At 49.6% G+C, this 27,767-nt stretch overlaps 1 protein-coding gene across 1 annotated transcript in view; it reads left to right on the forward strand.

Annotated features, from left to right (window-relative positions):
- LOC122945408 (carboxypeptidase O-like) overlaps nt 1-7,749 on the forward strand; it is a 158,895-nt gene extending 151,146 nt beyond the window's left edge. The window contains exon 12 of the mRNA XM_044304478.1: nt 7,683-7,749. Within this exon, the coding sequence (XP_044160413.1) occupies nt 7,683-7,749 (67 nt within the window). The remainder of the gene's footprint in view (nt 1-7,682) is intronic.
- The last annotated feature ends 20,018 nt before the right edge of the window (nt 7,750-27,767 follow it).

The following is a 27,767-nucleotide window of genomic DNA, read 5'->3' on the forward strand; positions in this document are numbered from 1 at the left end:
AAAGATCTAGTCTCTTTTTTTTTTTTTTCTAAAAATTTTAGCATTTTCTCTCCCCACTCCCAAAACTCTTGAACACAATGACAAAAAATATCAATTAAGGTCAGAGTGACACTGACATCCATAACTATGGGTAACGGCATGGCTTACGGTGTTAAAGGGGTTGTCCGGGTTCAGAGCTGAACCCGGACATACCCTTCTTTTCACCCAGCCAGCCCCCCTGAGGCTAGCACCAGAGCATCTCATGCTCCGATGCGCTCCCTTGCCCTGCGCTAAATCGCACAGGGCAAGGTCTCTTTTGTTTTAATAACACACTGTAAGGCGGAAACTTCCACCCAGCAGTGTGTTTGGTGACGTCACCGGCTCTGATGGGCGGACCTTAGTGCTGCCCTAGCCGTTTTACTGGTTAGGGCAGCACTAAATCCCACCCATCAGTGCCGGTGACGTCACCAGGCTTCCTAGCAGCCCCATGGAGAGCCCCAGTACATCATCAGGTCTCCAAAAAATGCCTTTGCCCATGAACTGCTCCGATGCTCAAGTCAGGCAGGCTGCCGGGGGGGAAATGGAGGTATGTCCGGGTTCAGCTCGGAACCCAGACAACCCCTTTAACAAACAGTGTTTTTAAAAACACATCATTGTCCCTTATCGGGGCATGGTGGTGTTCAAACACATACAGTGTTATGAGAAAAAAGGTGACTTTTCGGAAGACCAAGCAGACAAAAATAATGCCTGCCCATATTTATGAACGCACAAGTGATAACTGTCAGAAGAAACAAAAGCTTGTTCTGAATAAGCCTAGAAAAATTGTCCCTTTTTAATTGGGAGCAGCAGCAGTACAGTGTGGATGTGGAAAGGGTAGGTAATCATGGCATATGGTACGAACCATGTTGGCAGGCAGACAGCAGCAGTGGCTAAATGGTATGAAACATGATTGTAGGTAGGCAGACAGCGGCAGTGGAATGATTGCAGCAGCAGCATATATAACTAGAGTTGAGCGGACACCTGGATGTTCGGGTTCGAGAAGTTCGGCCGAACTTCCCGGAAATGTTCGGGTTCGGGATCCGAACCCGATCCGAACTTCGTCCCGAACCCGAACCCCATTGAAGTCAATGGGGACCCGAACTTTTCGGCACTAAAAAGGCTGTAAAACAGCCCAGGAAAGAGCTAGAAGGCTGCAAAAGGCAGCAACATGTAGGTAAATCCCCTGCAAACAAATGTGGATAGGGAAATGAATAAAAAAAAAATAATTAATTAACCAATATCAATTAGAGAGAGGTCCCATAGCAGAGAATCAGGCTTCACGTCAGCCACCACTGCAACAGTCCATTGGCATATATTTAGGCCCAGGCACCCAGGCAGAGGAGAGAGGTCCCGTAACAGAGAATCTGGCTTCATATCAGCAGAGAATCAGTCTGCATGTCATAGCAGAGAATCAGGCTTCACGTCAGCCACCACTGTAACAGTCCATTGTCATATATTTAGGCCCAGCACCCAGGCAGAGGAGAGAGGTCCCGTAACAGAGAATCTGGCTTCATGTCAGCAGAGAATCAGTCTGCATGTCATAGCAGAGAATCAGGCTTCACGTCAGCCACCACTGTAACAGTCCATTGTCATATATTTAGGCCCAGCACCCAGGCAGAGGAGAGAGGTCCCGTAACAGAGAATCTGGCTTCATATCAGCAGAGAATCAGTCTGCATGTCATAGCAGAGAATCAGGCTTCACGTCAGCCAACATTGGAACAGTCCATTGGCATATATTTAGGCCCAGGCACCCAGGCAGAGGAGAGAGGTCCCGTAACAGAGAATCTGGCTTCATGTCATCAGAGAATCAGTCTGCATGTCATAGCAGAGAATCAGGCTTCACGTCAGCCAACATTGGAACAGTCCGTTGGCATATATTTTGGCCCAGGCACCCAGGCAGAGGAGAGAGGTCCCGTAACAGAGAATCTGGCTTCATGTCAGCAGAGAATTAGTCTGCATGTCATAGCAGAGAATCAGGCTTCACCTCGGCCACCATTGTAACAGTCCATTGTCATATATTTAGGCCCAGCACCCAGGCAGAGGAGAGAGGTCCCGTAACAGAGAATCTGTCTTCATGTCAGCAGAGTATTAGTCTGCATGTCATAGCAGAGAATCAGGCTTCACGTCACCCAACATTGGAACAGTCCATTGGCATATATTTAGGCCCCGGCACCCAGACAGAGGAGAGGTTCATTCAACTTTGGGTAGCCTCGCAATATAATGGTAAAATGAAAATAAAAATAGGATTGAATGAGGAAGTTCCCTGGAGTACAATAATATATGGTTAAGGGGAGGTAGTTAATGTCTAATCTGCACAAGGGATGGACAGGTCCTGTGGGATCCATGCCTGGTTCATTTTTATGAACGTCAGCTTGTCCACATTGGCTGTAGACAGGCGGCTGCGTTTGTCTGTAATGACGCCCCCTGCCGTGCTAAATACACGTTCAGACAAAACGCTGGCCGCCGGGCAGGCCAGCACCTCCAAGGCATAAAAGGCTAGCTCTGGCCACGTGGACAATTTAGAGACCCAGAAGTTGAATGGGGCCGAACCATCAGTCAGTACGTGGAGGGGTGTGCACACGTACTGTTCCACCATGTTAGTGAAATGTTGCCTCCTGCTAACACATTGCGTATCAGGTGGTGGTGCAGTTAGCTGTGGCGTGTTGACAAAACTTTTCCACATCTCTGCCATGCTAACCCTGCCCTCAGAGGAGCTGGCCATGACACAGCTGCCTTAGCGACCTCTTGCTCCTCCTCTGCCTTGGCCTTCCACTTCTTCCCCTGTGACATTTGGGAATGCTCTCAGTAGCGTGTCTACCAACGTGCGCTTGTACTCGCGCATCTTCCTATCACGCTCCAGTGCAGGAAGTAAGGTGGGCACATTGTCTTTGTACCGTGGATCCAGCAGGGTGGCAACCCAGTAGTCCGCACACGTTAAAATGTGGGCAACTCTGCTGTCGTTGCGCAGGCACTGCAGCATGTAGTCGCGCATGTGTGCCAGGCTGCCCAGGGGTAAGGACAAGCTGTCCTCTGTGGGAGGCGTATCGTCATCGTCCTGCCTTTCCCCACAGCCACGCACCAGTGATGTGCCCGAGCTGCGTTGGGTGCCACCCCGCTGTGACCATGCTTCATCCTCATCCTCCTCCACCTCCTCCTCATCCTCGTCCTCCTCATCCTCCAGTAGTGGGCCCTGGCTGGCCACATTTGTACCTTGCCTCTGCTGTTGCAAAAAACCTCCCTCAGAGTCACTTCGAAGAGACTGGCCTGAAAGTGCTAAAAATGACCCCTCTTCCTCCTCCTCCTCCTCCTGGGCCACCTCCTCTTCCATCATAGCCCTAAGTGTTTTCTCAAGGAGACATAGAAGTGGTATTGTAACGCTGATAACGGCGTCATCGCCACTGGCCATGTTGGTGGAGTACTCGAAACAGCGCAACAGAACACACAGGTCTCGCATGGAGGCCCAGTCATTGGTGGTGAAGTGGTGCTGTTCCGTAGTGCGACTGACCCGTGCGTGCTGCAGCTGAAACTCCACTATGGCCTGCTGCTGCTCGCACAGTCTGTCCAGCATGTGCAAGGTGGAGTTCCACCTGGTGGGCACATTGCATATGAGGCGGTGAGCGGGAAAGCCGAAGTTACGCTGTAGCGCAGACAGGCGAGCAGCGGCAGGATGTGAACGCCGGAAGCGCGAACAGACGGCCCGCACTTTATGCAGCAGCTCTGACATGTCGGGGTAGTTGTGAATGAACTTCTGCACCACCAAATTCAGCACATGCGCCAAGCAAGGGATGTGCGTCAAACCGGCTAGTCCCAGAGCTACAACGAGATTTCGCCCATTATCGCAGACCACCAGGCCGGGCTTGAGGCTCACCGGCAGCAACCACTCGTCGGTCTGTTGTTCTATACCCCGCCACAACTCCTGTGCGGTGTGGGGCCTGTCCCCCAAACATATGAGTTTCAGAATGGCCTGCTGACGTTTACCCCGGGCTGTGCTGAAGTTGGTGGTGAAGGTGTGTGGCTGACTGGATGAGCAGGTGGAAGAAGAGGAGGAAGAAGCTGAGTAGGAGGAGGTGGTAACAGGAGGCAAAGAATCTTGCCCTGCGATCCTTGGCGGTGGAAGGACGTGCGCCAAACAGCTCTCCGCCTGGGGCCCAGCTGCCACTACATTTACCCAGTGTGCAGTTAGGGAGATATAGCGTCCATGGCCGTGCTTACTGGTCCACGTATCTGTGGTTAGGTGGACCTTGCTACAGATGGCGTTGCGCAGTGCACACTTGATTTTATCGGATACTTGGTTGTGCAGGGAAGGCACGGCTCTCTTGGAGAAGTAGTGCCGGCTAGGAACAACATACTGTGGGACAGCAAGCGACATGAGCTGTTTGAAGCTGTCTATGTCCACCAGCCTAAATGACAGCATTTCATAGGCCAGTAGTTTAGAAATGCTGGCATTCAGGGCCAGGGATCGAGGGTGGCTAGGTGGGAATTTACGCTTTCTCTCAAATGTTTGTGAGATGGAGAGCTGAACGCTGCCGTGTGACATGGTTGAGATGCTTGGTGACGGAGGTGGTGGTGTTGGTGGTACATCCCCTGTTTGCTGGGCGGCAGGTGCCAACGTTCCTCCAGAGGCAGAGGAAGAGGCCGAGGCGGCAGCAGCAGAAGAGGTAGCAGGGGGAGCCTGAGTGACTTCCTTGTTTTTAAGGTTTTTACTCCACTGCAGTTCATGCTTTGCATGCAGGTGCCTGGTCATGCAGGTTGTACTAAGGTTCAGAACGTTAATGCCTCGCTTCAAGCTCTAATGGTGCAGCGTGCAAACCACTCGGGTCTTGTCGTCAGTACATAGTTTGAAGAAGTGCCATGCCAGGGAACTCCTTGAAGCTGCCTTTGGGGTGCTCGGTCCCAGATGGCGGCGGTCAGTAGCAGGCGGAGTCTCTTGGCGGCGGGTGTTCTGCTTTTGCCCACTGCTTCCTCTTTTGCTACGCTGTTGGCTCGGTCTCACCACTGCCTCTTCCTCTGAACTGTGAAAGTCAGTGGCACGACCTTCATTCCATGTGGGATCTAGGACCTCATCATCCCCGGCATCGTCTTCCACCCAGTCTTGATCCCTGACCTCCTGTTCAGTCTGCACACTGCAGAAAGATGCAGCAGTTGGCACCTGTGTTTTGTCATCATCAGAGACGTGCTGAGGTGGTATTCCCATGTCCTCATCATCAGGAAACATAAGTGGTTGTGCGTCAGTGCATTCTATGTCTTTCACCGCTGGGGAAGGGCTAGGTGGATGCCCTTGGGAAACCCTGCCAGCGGAGTCTTCAAACAGCATAAGAGACTGCTGCATAACTTGAGGCTCAGACAGTTTCCCTGGTATGCATGGGGGTGATGTGACAGACTGATGGGCTTGGTTTTCAGGCGCTATCTGTGCGCTTTCTGCAGAAGACTGGGTGGAAGATAATGTGAACGTGCTGGATCCACTGTCGGCCACCCAATTGACTAATGCCTGTACCTGCTCAGGCCTTACAATCCTTAGAACGGCATTGGGCCCCACCAAATATCGCTGTAAATTCTGGCGGCTACTGGGACCTGAGGTAGTTGGTACACTAGGACGTGTGGCTGTGGCAGAACGGCCACGTCCTCTCCCAGCACCAGAGGGTCCACTAACACCACCGCGACCATGTCCGCGTCCCTTACTAGATGTTTTCCTCATTGTTACCGTTCACCGCAATAAGAAAAATATTATTTGGCCCAATGTATTGAATTCAAATTCAGGCCTTTTTTTTTTTTTTACAGACACCTAACACTATCTGGCTATCTATTTAGGTACCGTATTACACTAATACAGGCACAGCAGTAACGACAGATTTAGCTGGATATCAATTTGAGGCCTATTATTTAGGCGCTGGGTGACAGGTATAGGTTTACTGACAGAATTAGACTTGGAAATGCACAGTAGCGTGTGTGTGAAGTTATTCAGAATGACCCTATGTGCACCTTGAATCTTATATACCCTTTTAGGGATAGATTTAAAATAGCTCTGATACAGCAGAAACAACTAAATTAGGAAATTGCTAAATTGGGAATTGTATTTCAACCCAGAACAAAAACTGTGGTTTGACGGACACTAAATAACTTGACCAGCCACAGCAGTAAAGACAGATTTAGCTGGATATAAATTTGAGGCCTATTATTTAGGCGCTGGGTGACAGGTATACGTTTACTGACAGAATTAGACTAGGATATGGCCAAAAAATAACCACACTATTGATGGTTAAATGCACTTGGTGTGACCGCTTGACCAACCACACTATTGAGGGTTAAATGCACTTGGTGACAGGCTCAGCTTGCCCCTGATGTAGTATATGGCCAAAAAATAACCAGACTATTGATGGTTAAATGCACTTGGTGTGACAGCTTGACCCTGATGTAGGATTTAGCCAAAAAACAACCACACCATTGAGGGTTAAATGCACTTGGTGGCAGCTTGTGCTGGCGCACCACAAGACACAAAATGGCCGCCGATCACCCCAGAAAAAAGTGACTGAAAAACGCTCTGGGCAGCCTAAAAACAGTGAGCAATTCAATAGCAGCAGTTCAATCATCCACAGCTGCAGATCGATCTCTGAATGAAGTCTTTTGGAGGAGTTAATCACTGCCTAATCTCGCCCTAACAGTCGCAGCTGCAACCTCTCCCTATGCTGATCAGAGCAGAGTGACGGGCGGCGCTATGTGACTCCAGCTTAAATAGAGGCTGGGTCACATGCTGCACTGGCCAATCACAGCCATGCCAATAGAAGGCATGGCTTAGACGGCCTCTTGGGGCAAGTAGTATGACGCTTGTTGATTGGCTGCTTTGCAGCTTTTCAAAAAGCGCCAAGAAAGCGAACCATTGGAACACCGGCAGTGGGAAGATTTTGTCCACAATTTGAACCTGATGACCAGGAACCTTGGAATCCGGATTCAGGATCCAACACTGAACCGCTGAGTTTCACATACCGGTAAACCGTGAGTGGTCATACTTGATTTAGTGTGATATATTTGTCCTAGGTACTGCATACCCTATTTACCGTATGTTTCGTGCTAGATATCTAATTGCAGTTACTTAAATAAATATATGTAGTTAAGGCTGCATGCAGCCTGTATTTGTGGGCGGGGCCAGGTCTCCCTTCTTAAACCCCCACGGCTGGTCCACTTCACCACGCTCGGCTACACGCACTTCCGGTGACTTTCGTCACTTCCGGTAAGCGCGCCTCTCAGGTTTCCGTAGCGTTCGTGGTCCCTGCCGTATCGCGTCTCGACCTCCTGCCGTCAGGTTTATGCTCTGCTGAAGGTCCCTGCCGGCCACCCGAGGGAATTCTTAGGCTTGTGGGTTTTCAGGTAGGTATTTTACCCTGCAGTTCCTCTCGCCAGCATTCCGTACTACCTCGCCTGAGGCGTTCAGGTGATGTTTCTGTCCAGCTTAGCCTGAAGCGTTCAGGTGTCTTCTCTGTACGTCTTAGCCTGAAGCGTTCAGGTATCTTCTCTGTCCATCTTAGCCTGAAGCGTTCAGGGTCTTCTCTGTCCATCTTAGCCTGAAGCGTTCAGGTGTCTTCTCTGTCCATCTTGTCCTGAAGCGTTCAGGAATCTTCCCTGTCTACCTTTGCCTGAAACTTTCAGGTCTTGTCCCTGTTCTCTTTTAGCTCGCAGCCTTCAGCCATTATTGCTATTGTTAGCCTGTACGTCAGGTGTCTTCCCTGTCCTCCTTAAGCCTGAAGCGTTCAGGTAACTCTACTCACATCCCCAATCTGAACCGTTCAGGTCACTCCTCACCACTCGCCCTGGAACGTCCAGGCCTCCTTCTCACCGCAGTCTACGACTCCTCCTTCTGGCTCTCCAGATACCCCTCTGTTCCTTGTTTCCACTCATCCACGTCACCCTGTTTCCTTTGTCAGCCAGCACAGTGGTGTGTCCATCCGCATCACCATTGGTTTTTAGATCCCGCTCCGCAACTCACTCATGTCGCTCCTAACTTTTCCAGTCCTCAGGGCCAGTCGGGTCGTTTCCGTCAATCCTCAGGTGGCAAGGCAAGGGTATTGAATTTGCGCTCTCAGGTACGTTCTCAAATACGATTACTCACGGCCTCAGTAAATACGGAACACTGTCCTCGTGACCTCTCCAGCTGCCATATTTTGTCTTTAATTCCAGGTCTTGCGTAAGATCTCTTCAAGTCCTCGGAGCCATGTCGCAAGTATCGGACGTCGACGACGCATTGTCCCTCCCGGGTACTTCGGTCTCTGGCCAAGGCAGCCCAGAATCCCTCAGAAGATGGATCGTACCAAGGCTCATCGCGGAGTTAAGCAGAAGGGGCATCAGGCACCCAGCGTCAGCTAGGAAGGCCGAGTTATACAGGCTGTTGATGACGGAACCCGGTCCCCCGGAAGGAGAAGATCCACCCCCATCCATCCAGCAGTCCCTGGTGCAGTTACAGGCCTCCATGGATTCTCTCGCCTCGTCCGTTGCCGACATCAGGACCAGGGTGGTTGACTTGGAGTCTAGAACACCGTCGTCATCCCAGGCGGTGGTCCCACTCACCGACCCCCCTCTGTATCAGCTACCGGCTCCAGGTACAACTCCGGCAGCTCCCGTGGTGGCGCCACTACACTTCGTGCCAGACAACATCAGGAAAGACATCTTGGCAGGAAAGGACGTGAATCTCGCTTCCATTCTGATAGCGTCCCATGATGCCACCGACAACAAGACATTCGACTGCGGGGAAATCTCGGTGGTCCTTCGGGCCAAAGATGCTCGTCTCAACCGCAAGCTCTCCGTCCCAGAGTTCGTTTTGGCCTTTAGCCTGTATAGAGACGTGATCTGCTCCGCCTACCCAGCTCGCCGGGAGGAGCTGGACACGTATCTATACAGGGTTACTGATCTTGGGCACAAGTACGGCGGTACGGCCTTCTATGATTACCACCGCTCCTTTTCAGCCAAGGCCGCCTCCGCGCTGACCCAGTTCCAGTTCTCCGTTAACTGGGCTACTCTGGATATGGAGTTGTTCTGCCGGCATTTCGCCGGTCTCCGGGCTCCCTCCTGTTCGACTTGTCAGTCGATTTTCCATTCCACAGAGTGGTGTCTTCAAGCGGCCACGGCTCAACCAGACAGGGTCACTCCAGGCCCCTCCAGGGTCTCCCGCAGCCCCTCCTCCAAGTTAGGCAGACCCATCGTCTATCTTGGCAACAGCCAAGTCTGTAATAACTTTAACTTCGGCTCTTGTCTCTTCAGTGGCTGCAGGGCCCTGCATATCTGCACCATCTGCTTCAGGGCTCACCCTAGGTCTACGTGTCCAAAGAGGTCGTCCAAGCATCTATGACTAGCCGATTGTAACATTGATCTCCTGGCCCTCCTGTTACGGGAACATCCAGTTCTGGGATTTGTGGACTCCCTGATTTCCGGCCTCTGCTTCGGCTTCGACACTGGGATGGTGGCACTCCCCCACTCCAACTGGGGGTGCGACAATCTTCAGTCAGCCAGGTCGGATCCTGCCGCTGTTCAGGAGCTCCTGAACTCTGAGGTTGAGAAAGGGTTCCTCCTGGGCCCTTTCAACCTGATTCCATTTTCTCGCTGGCGGATCAGCCCCATAGGAGTGGTTTCAAAAAAGGATTCAAATAAAAAACGCTTGATCTACGATCTCTCAGCCCCTCATGATTCCGTCATCCCCAGCATCAATTCCTTAATTCCTTCTGAAGAGTTTGCCATGAGATATGCGTCCATAGACGAAGCCATTGCTCTCATCCTTAGGGCTGGGAAAGGCGCCTGGTTGTCTAAAACTGACATAGCAGACGCATTCAAACTGCTGCCAATCGCCCCACATCTATGGCAATTCTATGGCATACAATGGGAGAGCAGGTTCTATTTTGCCAACCGGTTGACGTTCGGCTCTAAAAGCAGCCCGTGGTCGTTCGACCAACTGGCGCAGGCTCTACACTGGATTCTGATCCAACACGGCAGCGCCCCAGCGGTCATCCACTACCTGGACGACTTTCTCCTCATAGAACCTCCACTATGCCACCCATCTGGGCTTCACTCCCTCCTGGAGCTCTTTTCCTCCCTACACATTCCAATATCGCAGGGCAAGACCTCTGGGCCGGCCACCTCCATCACCTTCCTGGGTATTGTCCTGGATTCCGACAGAATGGAAGCCAGGCTTCCGGAAGCAAAGTTGTCCCAAATCCGAGAAGTCGTTGCAGGAGCCATCACCTCTTCCCAGGTGACCAAGGTCGAGCTACAGTCCATTCTGGGTAGATTAAATTTCGCCTTAAGGGTGATGCCCCAGGGCAGGGCCTTTATTTCACGTCTGCTCTCGCTCCTCCCTGCAGCCCCAGAACCCAACAGCATTGTCCACCTGGACAGGGCAGCCATGGCGGACTTACACATGTGGGACAACTTTCTTTCAGCCTGGAACGGGGTTAGCCTGTTCGTCCCATCCTGGACCCAGTCCTCTGCCAGGGTGTTTTCTGATGCTACGGCTTCCCGGGGGTTCGCTGCCATCTTCAGGTCCCACTGGTTAGCTGGTCCATGGCCGCCTCAGGTCAGTTCTGACCCTCAGGCCCTCAGTTCTTCTCCATTCCTGGAATTTTATCCCATCGTGGCAGCTGCCACGGTCTGGGGTCACCTCTGGGCTAATTCCAGTGTCATGTTCATTTCGGACAGTCAAGACTCGGTGGACATCATCACCAAAGGCTGAGCCAAGTCTGCCAAAATCATGTCCCTTCTGCGCAAACTGGTCTGGCTGTCCATGATTAATAACTTCCATTTTTCATGTTCCCATATTCCAGGTGTCAGCAACACGGCAGCCGATGCTTTATCCCGATTCAACTTTCACACGTTTTTTCAGGTATGTCCAGAAGCGGACCAGACCGGGGCCCGGATTCCCGGCTTCAGCAACCTAATGTTGGATTAAGGTCACTGCTGGCAACCGCCAAGGACCTCATGCACCGATCCCTCTCCATCAACACGGCCCACAATTACAGCACTGGTTGGAACCTCTTTCTAAAATTTACCAGGGACCATCCCCAACAAGATACAGCCTTCATATCCTACATCATAGCTTTCATGGCCCATTGCCATGTCAACCTCAAGCTGGCGCCCAACACCATCCGCTTGTACCTAGCCGGGGCGCAACATTTCTTAGTTCTGCAGAATCCAGAGCATCGCTCGGCGTTCACATCTCAAGTCGTCAAAGCCACCCCCAGGGGCATTGAGAAAAGCAGTAAAGACTCAACTCCTTCCCGACGGCCGGTCTCCAGCGAACTATTCAGGCAGCTGTCAGCAACCCTAGATGGTAACCCTTTTGGCCCTTCCTTTAGCCGCAATGTATTTAAGCTTCTACGGCTTCCTACGCCCAGGAGAATTCTCCGTTTCTTCCCAAAGGGCGACCTTCCTGAAGAAGAAGCAACTATCCTGGAGCCAGGATCACCTGGTGTTAAGCCTTCCTTCCAACAAGACATCCCAAACCGGTCCTCCCATACAGATTCGCTTCTTTGAGTCCAAAGACGCCTGGTGTCCGGTTCTGGTGCTCCGACGTCTCCTAAACTCCACGCCATCTCCAGATCCTGAATCTCCTTTGCTTCCATTCCAAGGGAAACCCCTATCCACGCTACAGTTCATCTCACACATCAGATCCCTGGTCGCAGGGTTGGGGGTGGACCCCAAAACAATATCTGGACATTCCTTCCGCATCGGAGCCGCCTTGGCAGCTTACAAGCACGGGACGCCTCCGCACGTCATACGTCGCATGGGTAGGTGGAGATCTGCCTGTTTCTCCCGATACATTCCGGATCCGCAATCTGAAACCCGTCAAGTGTTCCGTTCCTTGGCTTTGTAATGTGTATTAAACAACAGCACTTCCCCTACCCAGTGTCTTTTTGGCCCTCTTTTAGGCAGGCCCACGTCCCGTGGCTCCAGGCACACACCAGCCACTTTTAGGGCCCCTTCCCGTCACCTTACTGACCGTGGCCACAAATATATATATATATATATATATATATATATATTGTATTGTTGTATGGGATTTATATTAAATAGTATCTATATAAAAGTTATGTTTTAAAGTAGGTTTAATTTTTCAGTGAATTTCAGTAATATACCTACCCAAAATATGCATTAGAACTACTGTGAGGTATTGATCTAGATGAAGGAAAAAAACTGTGGTTCAAGTCAATTTTCCTCATTTTAGGGGAAGAAAATTCCTTCCCGACTCCAATCAGGCAGTCAGAATACTCCCTGGATCAATGACCCATAGTAACTATAACTTGTAATATTATTACACTCCAGAAATACATCCAGGCCTATCTTGAACTATTTTAGTGAATTCAATTCCATAGTCTCACTGCTACTCTTCTATGTTTGTGTGGAAAACACAGAGGATATCCCCTCATCACAGTCCTGGGTATAAATAAGTGATGGGAGAGAACTCTGTACTGACCCCCGATATATGTATAATTGGTTTTTAGATCTCTCCTCAGTTATCTTTTTTCTAAACCCCTAATTTTAATAATATTTCTGGTTATGGTAGTCCACCCATTCCAATTAGTACTTTAGTTGCCTTCCTCTGAACCCTATCCAGCTTTGCTATGTCTGTATTGTTCACAGGAGCCAATAATTGTACACAGTACTACATGTGTGGTCTGACAAGTGATTTTTAAACTGGCAGGACTATGTTATAATCATGGGCATCTATGCTCCTTTTGATGCAACCCATTATATTCTTGGCCCTGGCAGCAGCTTCCTGACGCTGTATTCTGCAGCTTAGTTTGCTGTCCACTAAAATTCCTATGTTTTTTTCCATGTCAGTGTTACCCAGTGTTTTACCATTTAGTATGTACTGGTGACTGGCATTATTCCTACCTTTGTACATAACCTTACATTTTCCAGTGTTAAACCTCATCTGCCACTTCTCTGCCCAAGCCCCTAAGCTATCCAGATCCAACTGTAGCAGTATACTGTCCTCATCTGTGTTAATTACTTTACACAGTTTAGTGCAATCTGCAAAAATTGATAAATATAAATATATTGAAGATAATAGGGCCCAATACTGACCCCACTAATGACAGTGTATATAATTAATAACCACCCTCTGTTTTCTATCACTGAGCCAGTTACTTACCCACAAACACACTCATTTTCTCCCATTCCAACCATTCTCATTGTCATAGGCGTGCGCACGGGGTGTGCCGGGTGTGCCTGGGCACACCCTAATCATCACCTCCGTGCTGCCCTGCCATCTGTCAAGTGCCAACTCCTGATCCCATGCTTCACATAGGCTTCAGGCAGCTGTTCTGAAGCCTATGAGACCGTAGAGCCCTAGAATAGATTTGCTCCAGGGAGGTATGATGACCGGAGGAAGAGGCAGAGTCTCGTCATAGAGGGGGCGGGGCCTCAAGATGTGCAAGAGGAGATTCAACAGAGCACGTTGGAGAGAGGAGCAAACGCTACAGGTCAGTGTGTGGAGAAGATTGACTGTTATGTGTACTTGGGGGGGCTTTTTGCAGGGGCTGAAGGGAGGAGGAATAATCCTTGTACTGGAGACTGTATGTTAGAGTGGTCTGAAGAGAGGGGGGGGTGAAGTGATATTATTTACATGGGGACTGTATGCTGGAGGGGCTGAAGGCAGAGAGAGTGATGTATTTTACATGAGACTGTATGCTGGAGGGGCTGATATTATTTTACATGGAGACTGTATGCTGGAAGGGCTGAAGGCAGGGGGAGTTTTGTATTTTACATGGGACTGTACGTTGGAGGGGTGGAAGGCGGGGAGTGATGTATTTTACATGGGACTGTATGCTGAAGGGCTGAAGGCAGGCTGCGAAGAGAGGAAGGGTGATATTATTTACATGGGACTGTATGCTGGAGGGGCTGAAGGCAGGGGGAGTTTTGTATTTTACATGGGACTGTATGTTGGAGGGGCTGAATGCAAGGAGTACTGTATTTTACATGAGACTGTATGCTGGAGGGGCTGAAGAGCGCCATAATTATTACTATTAGGGTCCATTCACATGTCCGTAGTGTTTTGCGGATCCGCAATACACCCGGCAGGCACCCCCATAGAACAGCCTATTCTTGTACGCAGCTGTGGACAAGAATAGGACATGTTCTATTTTTTTCCAGAGCCACGGACCGGAAGTTCGGCAGGCCGCTCCGGAAATGCGGATGCGAAGAGCACACTGTGTGCTTTCCACATCCATTCCGTCCCCATAGATAATGCATGGGTCCGCACCCGTTCCGCACAATTGCGGAATGGATGCGGACACATTCTGCGGATGTGTGAATGGAGCCTAATACAGAGGGGGCCATTATAATATTAAGAATAATAACACAGAGGGGCCAGTATATATTATAATTATACAGAGGGCATTATACTTATGGGCACTACGGGGGAGGGGAGGTCTGTTATCTGAGGATTGATAGTAAAGTGAGAAATCTAAAAAAAAATCTGTGAAACTCTGCAGAGACGCGGCTGAAGGAAGGCATCATGGCGGTCTTATCTCCGAATGAAAACATTGAGGAAAGTCTACATCACAGGAGACGTCACTGGATGTAACAGGTATGTGCCGCTGTACTCTACTGTATAGTGTGTACCATTATATGTAATGTCCATCCACATATCGGTTTGGGGGGGGGGGGGGGGGGTGGCTCTAGGATTTGTCCCACACTGCCACATCTTGGCCCCAGACTTCAGGTCACACTGTACGTGTTCTGAATTCTGGGGCCTCACATCCATCTACTACATTATCTGTACTCAGAGTTACCACTGTGTCATCTGTGGTGTTACATTGGACTGCAGGTGACATCTGCTACATTATCTGTACTCAGTTATCACTATTATCTGTGGTGTTACATAGGACTGCAGGTGACATCTGCTACATTATCTGTACTCAGTTATCACTATTATCTGTGGTGTTACATAGGACTGCAGGTAATATATCCTACATTATCTGCACTCAGAGCTATCACTGTGTTATCTGTGGTGTTACATAGGACTGTAGGTGACATGTACTGCATTATTTGTAAAAAGGGGCGTGTCCACAGGTTGGGGGGAGCAATACTTGGATTGCTCTGGGTGCTGGCAAAACCCACGCTACGCCACTGGAACTCTGCCCTGTATGTTCCCTGCTGCTTGCTACCCCTCCTCATTTAGACCCCTGTATAATGTACCCTGATACCCCTCAGTTATATGATACCGTATAACTGACAGGTATCAGGGTAAATTACAGGGGGTAATATAACTGAGGGATCAAGGTAAATTATACAGGGGGTAATATAACTGAGGAGGGCTATCGGGGACATTATACAGGGGGTAATATAACTGAGGGATCAGGGTAATTTATACAGGGGGTAAAACTAAGGGGTATCAGGGTACATTATTATACAGGGGTAATATAACTGAGGAGGGCTATCTCAGGCATCATGATGAAGGGGTAATATAACTTATATAATATAAGTTATATTACTCCTGTATAATTTACCCTGATACCCCTTAGTTATATTACCCCTGTATAATAATGTACCCTGATACCCCTTAGTTATATTACCCCTGTATAATAATGTACCCTGATACCCCTTAGTTATATTACCCCTGTATAATAATATACCCTGATACCCCTTAGTTATATTACCCCTGTATAATAATGTACCCTGATACCCCTTAGTTATATTACCCCTGTATAATAATATACCCTGATACCCCTTAGTTATATTACCCCTGTATAATAATATACCCTGATACCCCTTAGTTATATTACCCCTGTATAATAATGTACCCTGATACCCCTTAGTGTATTTGCGTGTGTGTGTGTGTGTGTATATATGTATATATCATACACACGCGCGCGCGCGCGTGTGTTTGTGCTTTAGGGTGCACACCCTAATGCAATAGGCTGCGCACACCTATGCTCATTGTATATACTAACTAGAGTTGAGCGAACACCTGGATGTTCGGGTTCAAGAAGTTCGGCCGAACTTCCCGGAAATGTTCGGGTTCCGAACCCGACCCGAACTTCGTCCCGAACCCGAACCCCATTGAAGTCAATGGGGACCCGAACTTTTCGGCACTAAAAAGGCTGTAAAACAGCCCAGGAAAGAGCTAGAGGGCTGCAAAAGGCAGCAACATGTAGGTAAATCCCCTGCAAACAAATGTGGATAGGGAAATGAATAAAAAATAAAAATAAAATAAATAATAATTAACCAATATCAATTGCAGAGAGGTCCCATAGCAGAGAATCTGGCATCGCGTCACCCACCACTGTAACAGTCCATTGTCAGATACTTGGTCCCAGGCACCCAGGCAGAGGAGAGAGGTCCCGTAACAGAGAATCTGGCTTCATATCAGCAGAGAATCAGTCTGCATGTCATAGCAGAGAATCAGGCTTCACGTCAGCCACCACTGTAACAGTCCATTGTCATATATTTAGGCCCAGCACCCAGGCAGAGGAGAGAGGTCCCGTAACAGAGAATCTGGCTTTATGTCAGCAGAGAATTAGTCTGAATGTCATAGCAGAGAATCAGGCTTTACGTCACCCAACACTGGAACAGTCCATTGGCATATATTTAGGCCCAGCACCCAGGCAGAGGAGAGAGGTCCCGTAACAGAGAATCTGGCTTCATGTCATCAGAGAATCAGTCTGCATGTCATAGCAGAGAATCAGGCTTCACGTCAGCCACCACTGTAACAGTCCATTGTCAGATATTTAGTCCCAGGCACCCAGGCAGAGGAGAGAGGTCCAGTAACGGAGAATCTGGTTTCATGTCAGCAGAGAATCAGTCTGCATGTCATAACAGAGAATCAGGCTTCACGTCAGCCACCACAGTAACAGTCCATTGTCATATATTTAGGCCCAGGCACCCAGGCAGAGGAGAGAGGTCCCGTAACAGAGAATCTGGCTTCATGTCAGCAGAGAATCAGTCTGCATGTCATAGCAGAGAATCAGGCTTCACGTCAGCCACCACTGTAACAGTCCATTGTCATATATTTAGGCCCAGGCACCCAGGCAGAGGAGAGAGGTCCCGTAACAGAGAATCTGGCTTCATGTCAGCAGAGAATCAGTCTGCATGTCAAAGCAGAGAATCAGGCTTCACGTCAGCCACCACTGTAACAGTCCATTGTCATATATTTAGGCCCAGGCACCCAGGCAGAGGAGAGAGATCCCGTAACAGAGGATCTGGCTTCATGTCAGCAGAGAATCAGTCTGCATGTCATAGCAGAGAATCATGCTTCAGGTCACCCAACATTGGAACAGTCCATTGTCATATATTTAGGCCCCGGCACCCAGACAGAGGAGAGGTTCATTCAACTTTGGGTTGCCTCGCAATATAATGGTAAAATGAAAATAAAAAGAGGAAGTGCCCTGGAGTACAATAATATATGGTTAAGGGGAGGTAGTTAATGTCTAATCTGCACAAGGGATGGACAGGTCCTGTGGGATCCATGCCTGGTTCATATTTATGAACGTCAGCTTGTCCACATTGGCTGTAGCCAGGCGGCTGCGTTTGTCTGTAATGACGCCCCCTGCCGTGTTGAATACACGTTAAGACAAAACGCTGGCCGCCGGGCAGGCCAGCACCTCCAAGGCATAAAAGGCTAGCTCTGGCCACGTGGACAATTTAGAGACCCAGAAGTTGAATGGGGCCGAACCATCAGTCAGTACGTGGAGGGGTGTGCACACGTACTGTTCCACCATGTTAGTGAAATGTTGCCTCCTGCTAACACGTTGCGTATCAGGTGGTGGTGCAGTTAGCTGTGGCGTGTTGACAAAACTTTTCCACATCTCTGCCATGCTAACCCTGCCCTCCGAGGAGCTGGCCGTGACACAGCTGCCTTGGCGACCTCTTGCTCCTCCTCTGCCTTGGCCTTGGGCTTCCACTTGTTCCCCTGTGACATTTGGGAAGGCTCTCAGTAGCGCGTCTACCAACGTGCGCTTGTACTCGCGCATCTTCCTATCACTATCCAGTGCAGGAAGTAAGGTGGGCACATTGTCTTTGTACCGTGGATCCAGCAGGGTGGCAACCCAGTAGTCCGCACACGTTAAAATGTGGGCAACTCTGCTGTCGTTGCGCAGGCACTGCAGCATGTAGTCGCTCATGTGTGCCAGGCTGCCCAGGGGTAAGGACAAGCTGTCCTCTGTGGGAGGCGTATCGTCATCGTCCTGCATTTCCCCCCAGCCACGCACCATTGATGGGCACGAGCTGCGTTGTGTGCCACCCCGCTGTGACCATGCTTCATCCTCATCCTCCTCACACAGGTCTCGCATGGAGGCCCAGTCATTGGTGGTGAAGTGGTGCTGTTCCGCAGTGCGACTGACCCGTGCGTGCTGCAGCTGAAACTCCACTATGGCCTGCTGCTGCTCGCACAATCTGTCCAGCATGTGCAAGGTGGAGTTCCACCTGGTGGGCACGTCACATATGAGGCGGTGAGCGGGAAGGCCGAAGTTATGCTGTAGCGCAGACAGGCGAGCAGCGGCAGGATGTGAACGCCGGAAGCGCGAATAGACGGCCCGCACTTTATGCAGCAGTTCTGACATGTCGGGGTAGTTGTGAATGAATTTCTGCACCATCAAATTCAGCACATGCGCCAGGCAAGGGATGTGCGTCAAACCGGCTAGTCCCAGAGCTGCAACGAGATTTCGCCCATTATCGCAGACCACCAGGCCGGGCTTGAGGCTCACCGGCAGCAACAACTCGTCGGTCTGTTGTTCTATACCCCGCCACAACTCCTGTGCGGTGTGGGGCCTGTCCCCCAAACATATGAGTTTCAGAATGGCCTGCTGACGTTTACCCCGGGCTGTGCTGAAGTTGGTGGTGAAGGTGTGTGGCTGACTGGATGAGCAGGTGGAAGAAGAGGAGCAGGAAGCTGAGTAGGAGGAGGTGGCAACAGGAGGCAAAGAATGTTGCCCTGCGATCCTTGGCGGCGGAAGGACGTGCGCCAAACAGTTCTCCGCCTGGGGCCCAGCTGCCACTACATTTACCCAGTGTGCAGTTAGGGAGATATAGCGTCCCTGGCCGTGCTTACTGGTCCATGTATCTGTCGTTAGGTGAACCTTGCCACAGATGGCGTTGCGCAGTGCACACTTGATTTTATCGGATACTTTGTTGTGCAGGGAAGGCACGGCTCTCTTGCAGAAGTAGTGCAGGCTGGGAACAACATACTGTGGGACAGCAAGCGACATGAGCTGTTTGTAGCTGTCTGTGTCCACCAGCCTAAATGACAGCATTTTATAGGCCAGTAGTTAGAAATGCTGGCATTCAGGGCCAGGGATCGATGGTGGCTAGGTGGGAATTTACGCTTTCTCTCAAATGTTTGTTAAATGGAGAGCTGAACGCTGCCGTGTGACATGGTTGAGATGCTTGGCGACGGAGGTGGTGGTGTTGGTTGTACATCCCCTGTTTTCTGGGCGGCAGGTACCAACTTTCCTCCAGAGGCCGAGGAAGAGGCCGAGGCGGCAGCAGCAGAAGAGGCCGAGGCCGAGGCGGCAGCAGCAGAAGAGGTAGCAGGGGGAGCCTGAGTGACTTCCTTGTTTGTAAGGTGTTTACTCCACTGCAGTTCATGCTTTGCATGCAGGTGCCTGGTCATGCAGGTTGTGCTAAGGTTCAGAACGTTAATGCCTCGCTTCAGGCTCTGGTGGCACAGCGTGCAAACCACTCGGGTCTTGTCGTCAGTACATTGTTTGAAGAAGTGCCATGCCAGGGAACTCCTTGAAGCTGCCTTTGGGGTGCTCGGTCCCAGATGGCGGCGGTCAGTAGCAGGCGGAGTCTCTTGGCGGCGGGTGTTCTGCTTTTGCCCACTGCTTCCTCTTTTGCTACGCTGTTGGCTCGGTCTCACCACTGCCTCTTCCTCTGAACTGTGAAAGTCAGTGGCATTACCTTCATTCCATGTGGGATCTAGGACCTCATCATCCCCTGCATCGTCTTCCACCCAGTCTTGATCCCTGACCTCCTGTTCAGTCTGCACACTGCAGAAAGATGCAGCAGTTGGCACCTCTGTTTTGTCATCATCAGAGACGTGCTGAGGTGGTATTCCCATGTCCTCATCATCAGGAAACATAAGTGGTTGTGCGTCAGTGCATTCTATGTCTTCCACCGCTGGGGAAGGGCTAGGTGGATGCCCTTGGGAAACCCTGCCAGCGGAGTCTTCAAACAGCATAAGAGACTGCTGCATAACTTGAGGCTCAGACAGTTTCCCTGGTATGCATGGGGGTGATGTGACAGACTGATGGGCTTGGTTTTCAGGCGCCATCTGTGCGCTTTCTGCAGAAGACTGGGTGGAAGATAATGTGAACGTGCTGGATCCACTGTCGGCCACCCAATTGACTAATGCCTGTACCTGCTCAGGCCTTACAATCCTTAGAACAGCATTGGGCCCCACCAAATATCGCTGTAAATTCTGGCGGCTACTGGGACCTGAGGTAGTTGGTACACTAGGACGTGTGGCTGTGGCAGAACGGACACGTCCTCTTCCAGCACCAGAGGGTCCACTAACACCACCACGACCATGTCCGCGTCCGTAACGACAGATTTAGCTGAATATAAATTTGAGGCCTAGTATTTAGGCGCTGGATGACAGGTATACGTTTACAGACAGAATTAGACTTGGAATTGCACAGTAGCGTGTGTGAAGTTATTGAGAATGACCCTATCTGCACCTTGAATCTAATATACCCTTTTAATGAATAGATTTAAAGTAGTCCTGATACAGCAGAAGCCACTAATTTAGGAAATTGCTAAGTTGGGAATTGTATTTCAACCCTGAACAAAAATATATCCTTTGTCAGACAGCAGACAGTATTACAATTGGCTGGCCACCGCTGAAACACCAGATTTAGGGTACTGCTATTTTGGCAATTGTATTTCACCCCTTAATAAAATAGCAAGCACAGCCAAGCCCCTGATGTAGGATATAGCCAAAAAATAACCACACTATTGATGGTTAAATGCACTTGGTGACAGCTTGCCCCTGATGTAGGATATAGCCAAAAAATAACCACACTATTGATGGTTAAATGCACTTGGTGACAGCTTGCCCCTGATGTGGGATATAGCCAAAAAATAACCACACTATTGATGGTTAAATACACTTGGTGACAGCTTGCCCCTGATGTAGGATTTAGCCAAAAAATAACCACACTATTGATGGTTAAATGCATTTGGTGAAAGCTTGTGCTAGAACACCACAAGACACAAAATGGCCGCCGATCACCCCAGAAAAAAGTGACTGAAAAACACTCTGGGCAGCCTAAAAACAGTGAGCAATTGAATAGCAGCAGTTCAATGATCCACAGCTGAAGATTGATCACTGACTTAAGTGTTTTGGAGGAGTTAATCACTGCCTAATTTAGCCCTAACAGTCGCAGCTGCAACCTCCTTCTACACTGTTCAGAGCAGAGTGACGTGCGGCGCTACGTGACTCCAACTGAAATAGAGGCTGGGTCACATGCTGCACTGGCCAATCACAGCCATGCCAATAGTAGGCATGGCTGTGATGGCCTCTTGGGGCAAGTAGTATGACGCTTGTTGATTGGCTGCTTTGCAGCTTATCAAGTGTTATAAATGGGCTTATGAAAAAGATTTTTTTTAAAATGAAAGTTATGAATTGTATAAAATTGATATAAATTCATCTCAAAGTCATATCAAAATGGGTAGCTTTTATATGAAAACGTGACTGTTATAAATGAGTTATGAAATTTTATCAAATTGCAAAATTTATTTATAAAAGCCTAGTTAAATTATGTTTTATACGAATTTATATGTTTATTATGGGTCTTATGCATGAAGCTTAATTTTATATCAAAAGCTTAAATGTTATAAACGCTTTATGAAGTGTTATAAAATTGCAAAATTTATTTATAAAGCCGCCATGAAATATTTGCTGGCGACTTTATGAAGTTTTATATAAAATAAGCTTTTATAAGGGGGATGAAATCAATGACAAGAATTCAGACTGTGTCATGTCCAGATGGTTTCACGAGCATTTCTGTAGAAAGTCTAAAACAGCTGTCAAGAGCTTGTAGAATAAAGCCTTTGTATTAAGATGTCCTGCCCTTTAAATTAGAAACGTCTCGATTACAAGAATACAGCCTGTGGTATGTCCTAAAAGTGGTGCTTTTGATGTACATGACAGATGTCATGACCTTGTAGAGCACATCCTGTGACGGGGTCTGAGAAAATCTTGAGTCAATCAATTTGCTTTTACAGGCATTTGTGAACTGACTGATATTAGCAGGAATCTGAGAAGTGATAACTAATATAAACCTAATATCATACGATATAAACCAAATATCATGCGATATAAACAAATATAATGCGATATAAGCCAAATATCAAGCGTTATAAAATTAATATCAAGCAATATAAAATTAATATCAAGCGATATAAAAGGGGCGTATAAAAGGGGGCGTGGTACCTGTCACTTTGACGAAACATATACCCTCTTACTACTTACCCTTATACGAATAGAATTATGCAAATGATTAGGCACGGTTGCTTGTTATGGAAGATAACTTAGCCTTTGCGAAAAATCGTCTTTACAATATGCGAGTGGATCGGATCGCACACAAGCTTTAAACAATAAGCTGCTAACAGTAGTTCAGAAGGGCTAACCATTACACGAAAATAATTTTTTACGAATGTAATAGCAGCAAATTTTCACATAAAATATATTGAGTGCCTAAATTGGGAGTAAGGATACTGAACACTTTTGACATGTCAAGAGAATTCTCGGCACGGTTGCTTGTCATGGAACATAACTTAGCCTTTGCGAAAAATCGTCTTTACAATATGCGAGTGGATCGAATCGCACACAAGCTTTAAGCAATAGCATAGTAATGCTTGACTGATGAAAAAATGAATAGGAATATTTTGAATATAGTGCTATATTCGTAAATCACGAATATAGCACTATATTAGAAATATACGGATTAAGAATGGGTCTGGGTAGAGTTGAGCGAACACCTGGATGTTCGGGTTCGAGAAGTTCGGCCGAACATCCCGGAAATGTTCGGGTTCGGGATCCGAACCCGATCCGAACTTCGTCCCGAACCCGAACCCCATTGAAGTCAATGGGGACCCGAACTTTTCGGCACTAAAACGGCTGTAAAACAGCCCAGGAAAGGGCTAGAGGGCTGCAAAAGGCAGCAACATGTAGGTAAATCCCCTGCAAACAAATGTGGATAGGGAAATTAATTAAAATAAAAATTAAATAAATAAAAATTAACCAAAATCAATTGGAGAGAGGTTCCATAGCAGAGAATCTGGCTTCCCGTCACCCACCACTGGAACAGTCCATTCTCAGATATTTAGGCCCCGGCACCCAGGCAGAGGAGAGAGGTCCCGTAACAGAGAATCTGTCTTCATGTCAGCAGAGAATTAGTCTGCATGTCATAGCAGAGAATGAGGCTTCACGTCAGCCACCACTGCAACAGTCCATTGGCATATATTTAGGCCTAGCACACAGGCAGAGGAGAGAGGTCCCGTAACAGAGAATCTGGCTTCATGTCAGCAGAGAATCAGTCTGCATGTCATAGCAGAGAATGAGGCTTCACGTCAGCCACCACTGCAACAGTCCATTGGCATATATTTAGGCCCAGCACACACACAGGCAGAGGAGAGAGGTCCCGTAACAGAGAATCTGTCTTCATGTCAGCAGAGAATTAGTCTGCATGTCATAGCAGAGAATGAGGCTTCACGTCACCCACCACTGCAACAGTCCATTGGCATATATTTAGGCCTAGCACACAGGCAGAGCAGAGAGGTCCCGTAACAGACAATCTGGCTTCATGACAGCAGAGAATCAGTCTGCATGTCATAGCAGAGAATGAGGCTTCACGTCACCCACCACTGCAACAGTCCATTGGCATATATTTAGGCCTAGCACACAGGCAGAGCAGAGAGGTCCCGTAACAGACAATCTGGCTTCATGTCAGCAGAGAATCAGTCTGCATGTCATAGCAGAGAATGAGGCTTCACGTCACCCACCACTGCAACAGTCCATTGGCATATATTTAGGCCTAGCACACAGGCAGAGCAGAGAGGTCCCGTAACAGACAATCTGGCTTCATGACAGCAGAGAATCAGTCTGCATGTCATAGCAGAGAATGAGGCTTCACGTCACCCACCACTGCAACAGTCCATTGGCATATATTTAGGCCTAGCACACAGGCAGAGCAGAGAGGTCCCGTAACAGACAATCTGGCTTCATGTCAGCAGAGAATCAGTCTGCATGTCATAGCAGAGAATGAGGCTTCACGTCACCCACCACTGCAACAGTCCATTGGCATATATTTAGGCCTAGCACACAGGCAGAGCAGAGAGGTCCCGTAACAGACAATCTGGCTTCATGACAGCAGAGAATCAGTCTGCATGTCATAGCAGAGAATGAGGCTTCACGTCACCCACCACTGCAACAGTCCATTGGCATATATTTAGGCCTAGCACACAGGCAGAGCAGAGAGGTCCCGTAACAGACAATCTGGCTTCATGTCAGCAGAGAATCAGTCTGCATGTCATAGCAGAGAATGAGGCTTCACGTCACCCACCACTGCAACAGTCCATTGGCATATATTTAGGCCTAGCACACAGGCAGAGCAGAGAGGTCCCGTAACAGACGATCTGGCTTCATGTCAGCAGAGAATCAGTCTGCATGTCATAGCAGAGAATCAGGCTTCACGTCAGCCACCACTGCAACAGTCCATTGTCATAAATTTAGGCCCAGCACCCAGGCAGAGGAGAGAGGTCCCGTAACAGACAATCTGGCTTCATGTCAGCAGAGAATTAGTCTGCATGTCATAGCAGAGAATCAGGCTTCATGTCAGCCACCACTGCAACAGTCCATTGGCATATATTTAGGCCTAGCACACAGGCAGAGGAGAGGTTCATTCAACTTTGGGTAGCATCGCAATATAATGGTAAAATGAAAATAAAAATAGGATTGAATGAGGAAGTGCCCTGGAGTCCAATAATATATGGTTATGGGGAGGTAGTTAATGTCTAATCTGGACAAGGGACGGACAGGTCCTGTGGGATCCATGCCTGGTTCATTTTTATGAACGTCAGCTTGTCCACATTGGCTGTAGACAGGCGGCTGCGTTTGTCTGTAATGACGCCCCCTGCCGTGCTGAATACACGTTCAGACAAAACGCTGGCTGCCGGGCAGGCCAGCACCTCCAAGGCATAAAAGGCTAGCTCTGGCCACGTGGACAATTTAGAGACCCAGAAGTTGAATGGGGCCGAACCATCAGTCAGTACGTGGAGGGGTGTGCACACGTACTGTTCCACCATGTTAGTGAAATGTTGCCTCCTGCTAACACGTTGCGTATCAGGTGGTGGTGCAGTTAGCTGTGGCGTGTTGACAAAAGTTTTCCACATCTCTGCCATGCTAACCCTGCCCTCAGAGGAGCTGGCCGTGACACAGCTGCCTTGGCGACCTCTTGCTCCTCCTCTGCCTTGGCCTTGGGCTTCCACTTGTTCCCCTGTGACATTTGGGAATGCTCTCAGTAGCGCGTCTACCAACGTGCGCTTGTACTCGCGCATCTTCCTATCACGCTCCAGTGCAGGAAGTAAGGTGGGCACATTGTCTTTGTAGCGTGGATCCAGCAGGGTGGCAACCCAGTAGTCCGCACAGGTTAAAATGTGGGCAACTCTGCTGTCGTTGCGCAGGCACTGCAGCATGTAGTCGCTCATGTGTGCCAGGCTGCCCAGGGGTAAGGACAAGCTGTCCTCTGTGGGAGGCGTATCGTCATCGTCCTGCCTTTCCCCCCAGCCACGCACCAGTGATGGACCCGAGCTGCGTTGGGTGCCACCCCGCTGTGACCATGCTTCATCCTCATCCTCCTCCACCTCCTCCTCATCCTCGTCCTCCTCGTCCTCCAGTAGTGGGCCCTGGCTGGCCACATTTGTACCTGGCCTCTGCTGTTGCAAAAAACCTCCCTCTGAGTCACTTCGAAGAGACTGGCCTGAAAGTGCTAAAAATGACCCCTCTTCCTCATCCTCCTCCTCCTCCTCCTGGGCCACCTCCTGTTCCATCATCGCCCTAAGTGTTTTCTCAAGGAGACATAGAAGTGGTATTGTAACGCTGATAACGGTGTCATCGCCACTGGCCATGTTGGTGGAGTACTCGAAACAGCGCAACAGGGCACACAGGTCTCGCATGGAGGCCCAGTCATTGGTGGTGAAGTGGTGCTGTTCTGTAGTGCGACTGACCCGTGCGTGCTGCAGCTGAAACTCCACTATGGCCTGCTGCTGCTCGCACAGTCTGTCCAGCATGTGCAAGGTGGAGTTCCACCTGGTGGGCACGTCGCATATGAGGCGGTGAGCGGGAAGGCCGAAGTTACGCTGTAGCGCAGACAGGCGAGCAGCGGCAGGATGTGAACGCCGGAAGCGCGAACAGACGGCCCGCACTTTATGCAGCAGCTCTGACATGTCGGGGTAGTTGTGAATGAACTTCTGCACCACCAAATTCAGCACATGCGCCAAGCAAGGGATGTGCGTCAAATTGGCTAGTCCCAGAGCTGCAACGAGATTTCGCCCATTATCACACACCACCAGGCCGGGCTTGAGGCTCACCGGCAGCAACCACTCGTCGGTCTGTTGTTCAATACCCCGCCACAACTCCTGTGCGGTGTGGGGCCTGTCCCCCAAACATATGAGTTTCAGAATGGCCTGCTGACGTTTACCCCGGGCTGTGCTGAAGTTGGTGGTGAAGGTGTGTGGCTGACTGGATGAGCAGGTGGAAGAAGAGGAGGAGGAAGCCGAGAAGGAGGAGGTGGCAACAGGAGGCAAAGAATGTTGCCCTGCGATCCTTGGCGGCGGCAGGACGTGCGCCAAACAGCTCTCCGCCTGGGGCCCAGCTGCCACTACATTTACCCAGTGTGCAGTTAGGGAGATATAGCGTCCCTGGCCGTGCTTACTGGTCCACGTATCTGTGGTTAGGTGGACCTTGCTACAGATGGCGTTGCGCAGTGCACACTTGATTTTATCGGATACTTGGTTGTGCAGGGAAGGCACGGCTCTCTTGGAGAAGTAGTGCCGGCTGGGAACAACATACTGTGGGACAGCAAGCGACATGAGCTGTTTGAAGCTGTCTGTGTCCACCAGCCTAAATGACAGCATTTCATAGGCCAGTAGTTTAGAAATGCTGGCATTCAGGGCCAGGGATCGAGGGTGGCTAGGTGGGAATTTACGCTTTCTATCAAATGTTTGTGAGATGGAGAGCTGAACGCTGGCGTGTGACATGGTTGAGACGCTTGGTGACGGAGGTGGTGGTGGTGTTGGTGGTACATCCCCTGTTTGCTGGGCGGCAGGTGCCAACGTTCCTCCAGAGGCGGAGGAAGAGGCCGAGGCGGCAGCAGCAGAATAGGCCGAGGCGGCAGCAGCAGAAGAGGTAGCAGGGGGAGCCTGAGTGACTTCCTTGGTTTTAAGGTGTTTACTCCACTGCAGTTCATGCTTTGCATGCAGGTGCCTGGTCATGCAGGTTGTGCTCAGGTTCAGAACGTTAATGCCTCGCTTCAGGCTCTGATGGCACAGCGTGCAAACCACTCGGGTCTTGTCGTCAGCACATTGTTTGAAGAAGTGCCATGCCAGGGAACTCCTTGAAGCTGCCTTTGGGGTGCTCGGTCCCAGATGGCGGCGGTCAGTAGCAGGCGGAGTCTCTTGGCGGCGGGTGTTCTGCTTTTGCCCACTGCTCCCTCTTTTGCTACGCTGTTGGCTCGGTCTCACCACTGCCTCTTCCTCCGAACTGTGAA

Source organism: Bufo gargarizans, chromosome 8 (assembly GCF_014858855.1).
Source record: "Bufo gargarizans isolate SCDJY-AF-19 chromosome 8, ASM1485885v1, whole genome shotgun sequence".
NCBI classification, from domain to species: Eukaryota; Metazoa; Chordata; class Amphibia; order Anura; family Bufonidae; genus Bufo; species Bufo gargarizans.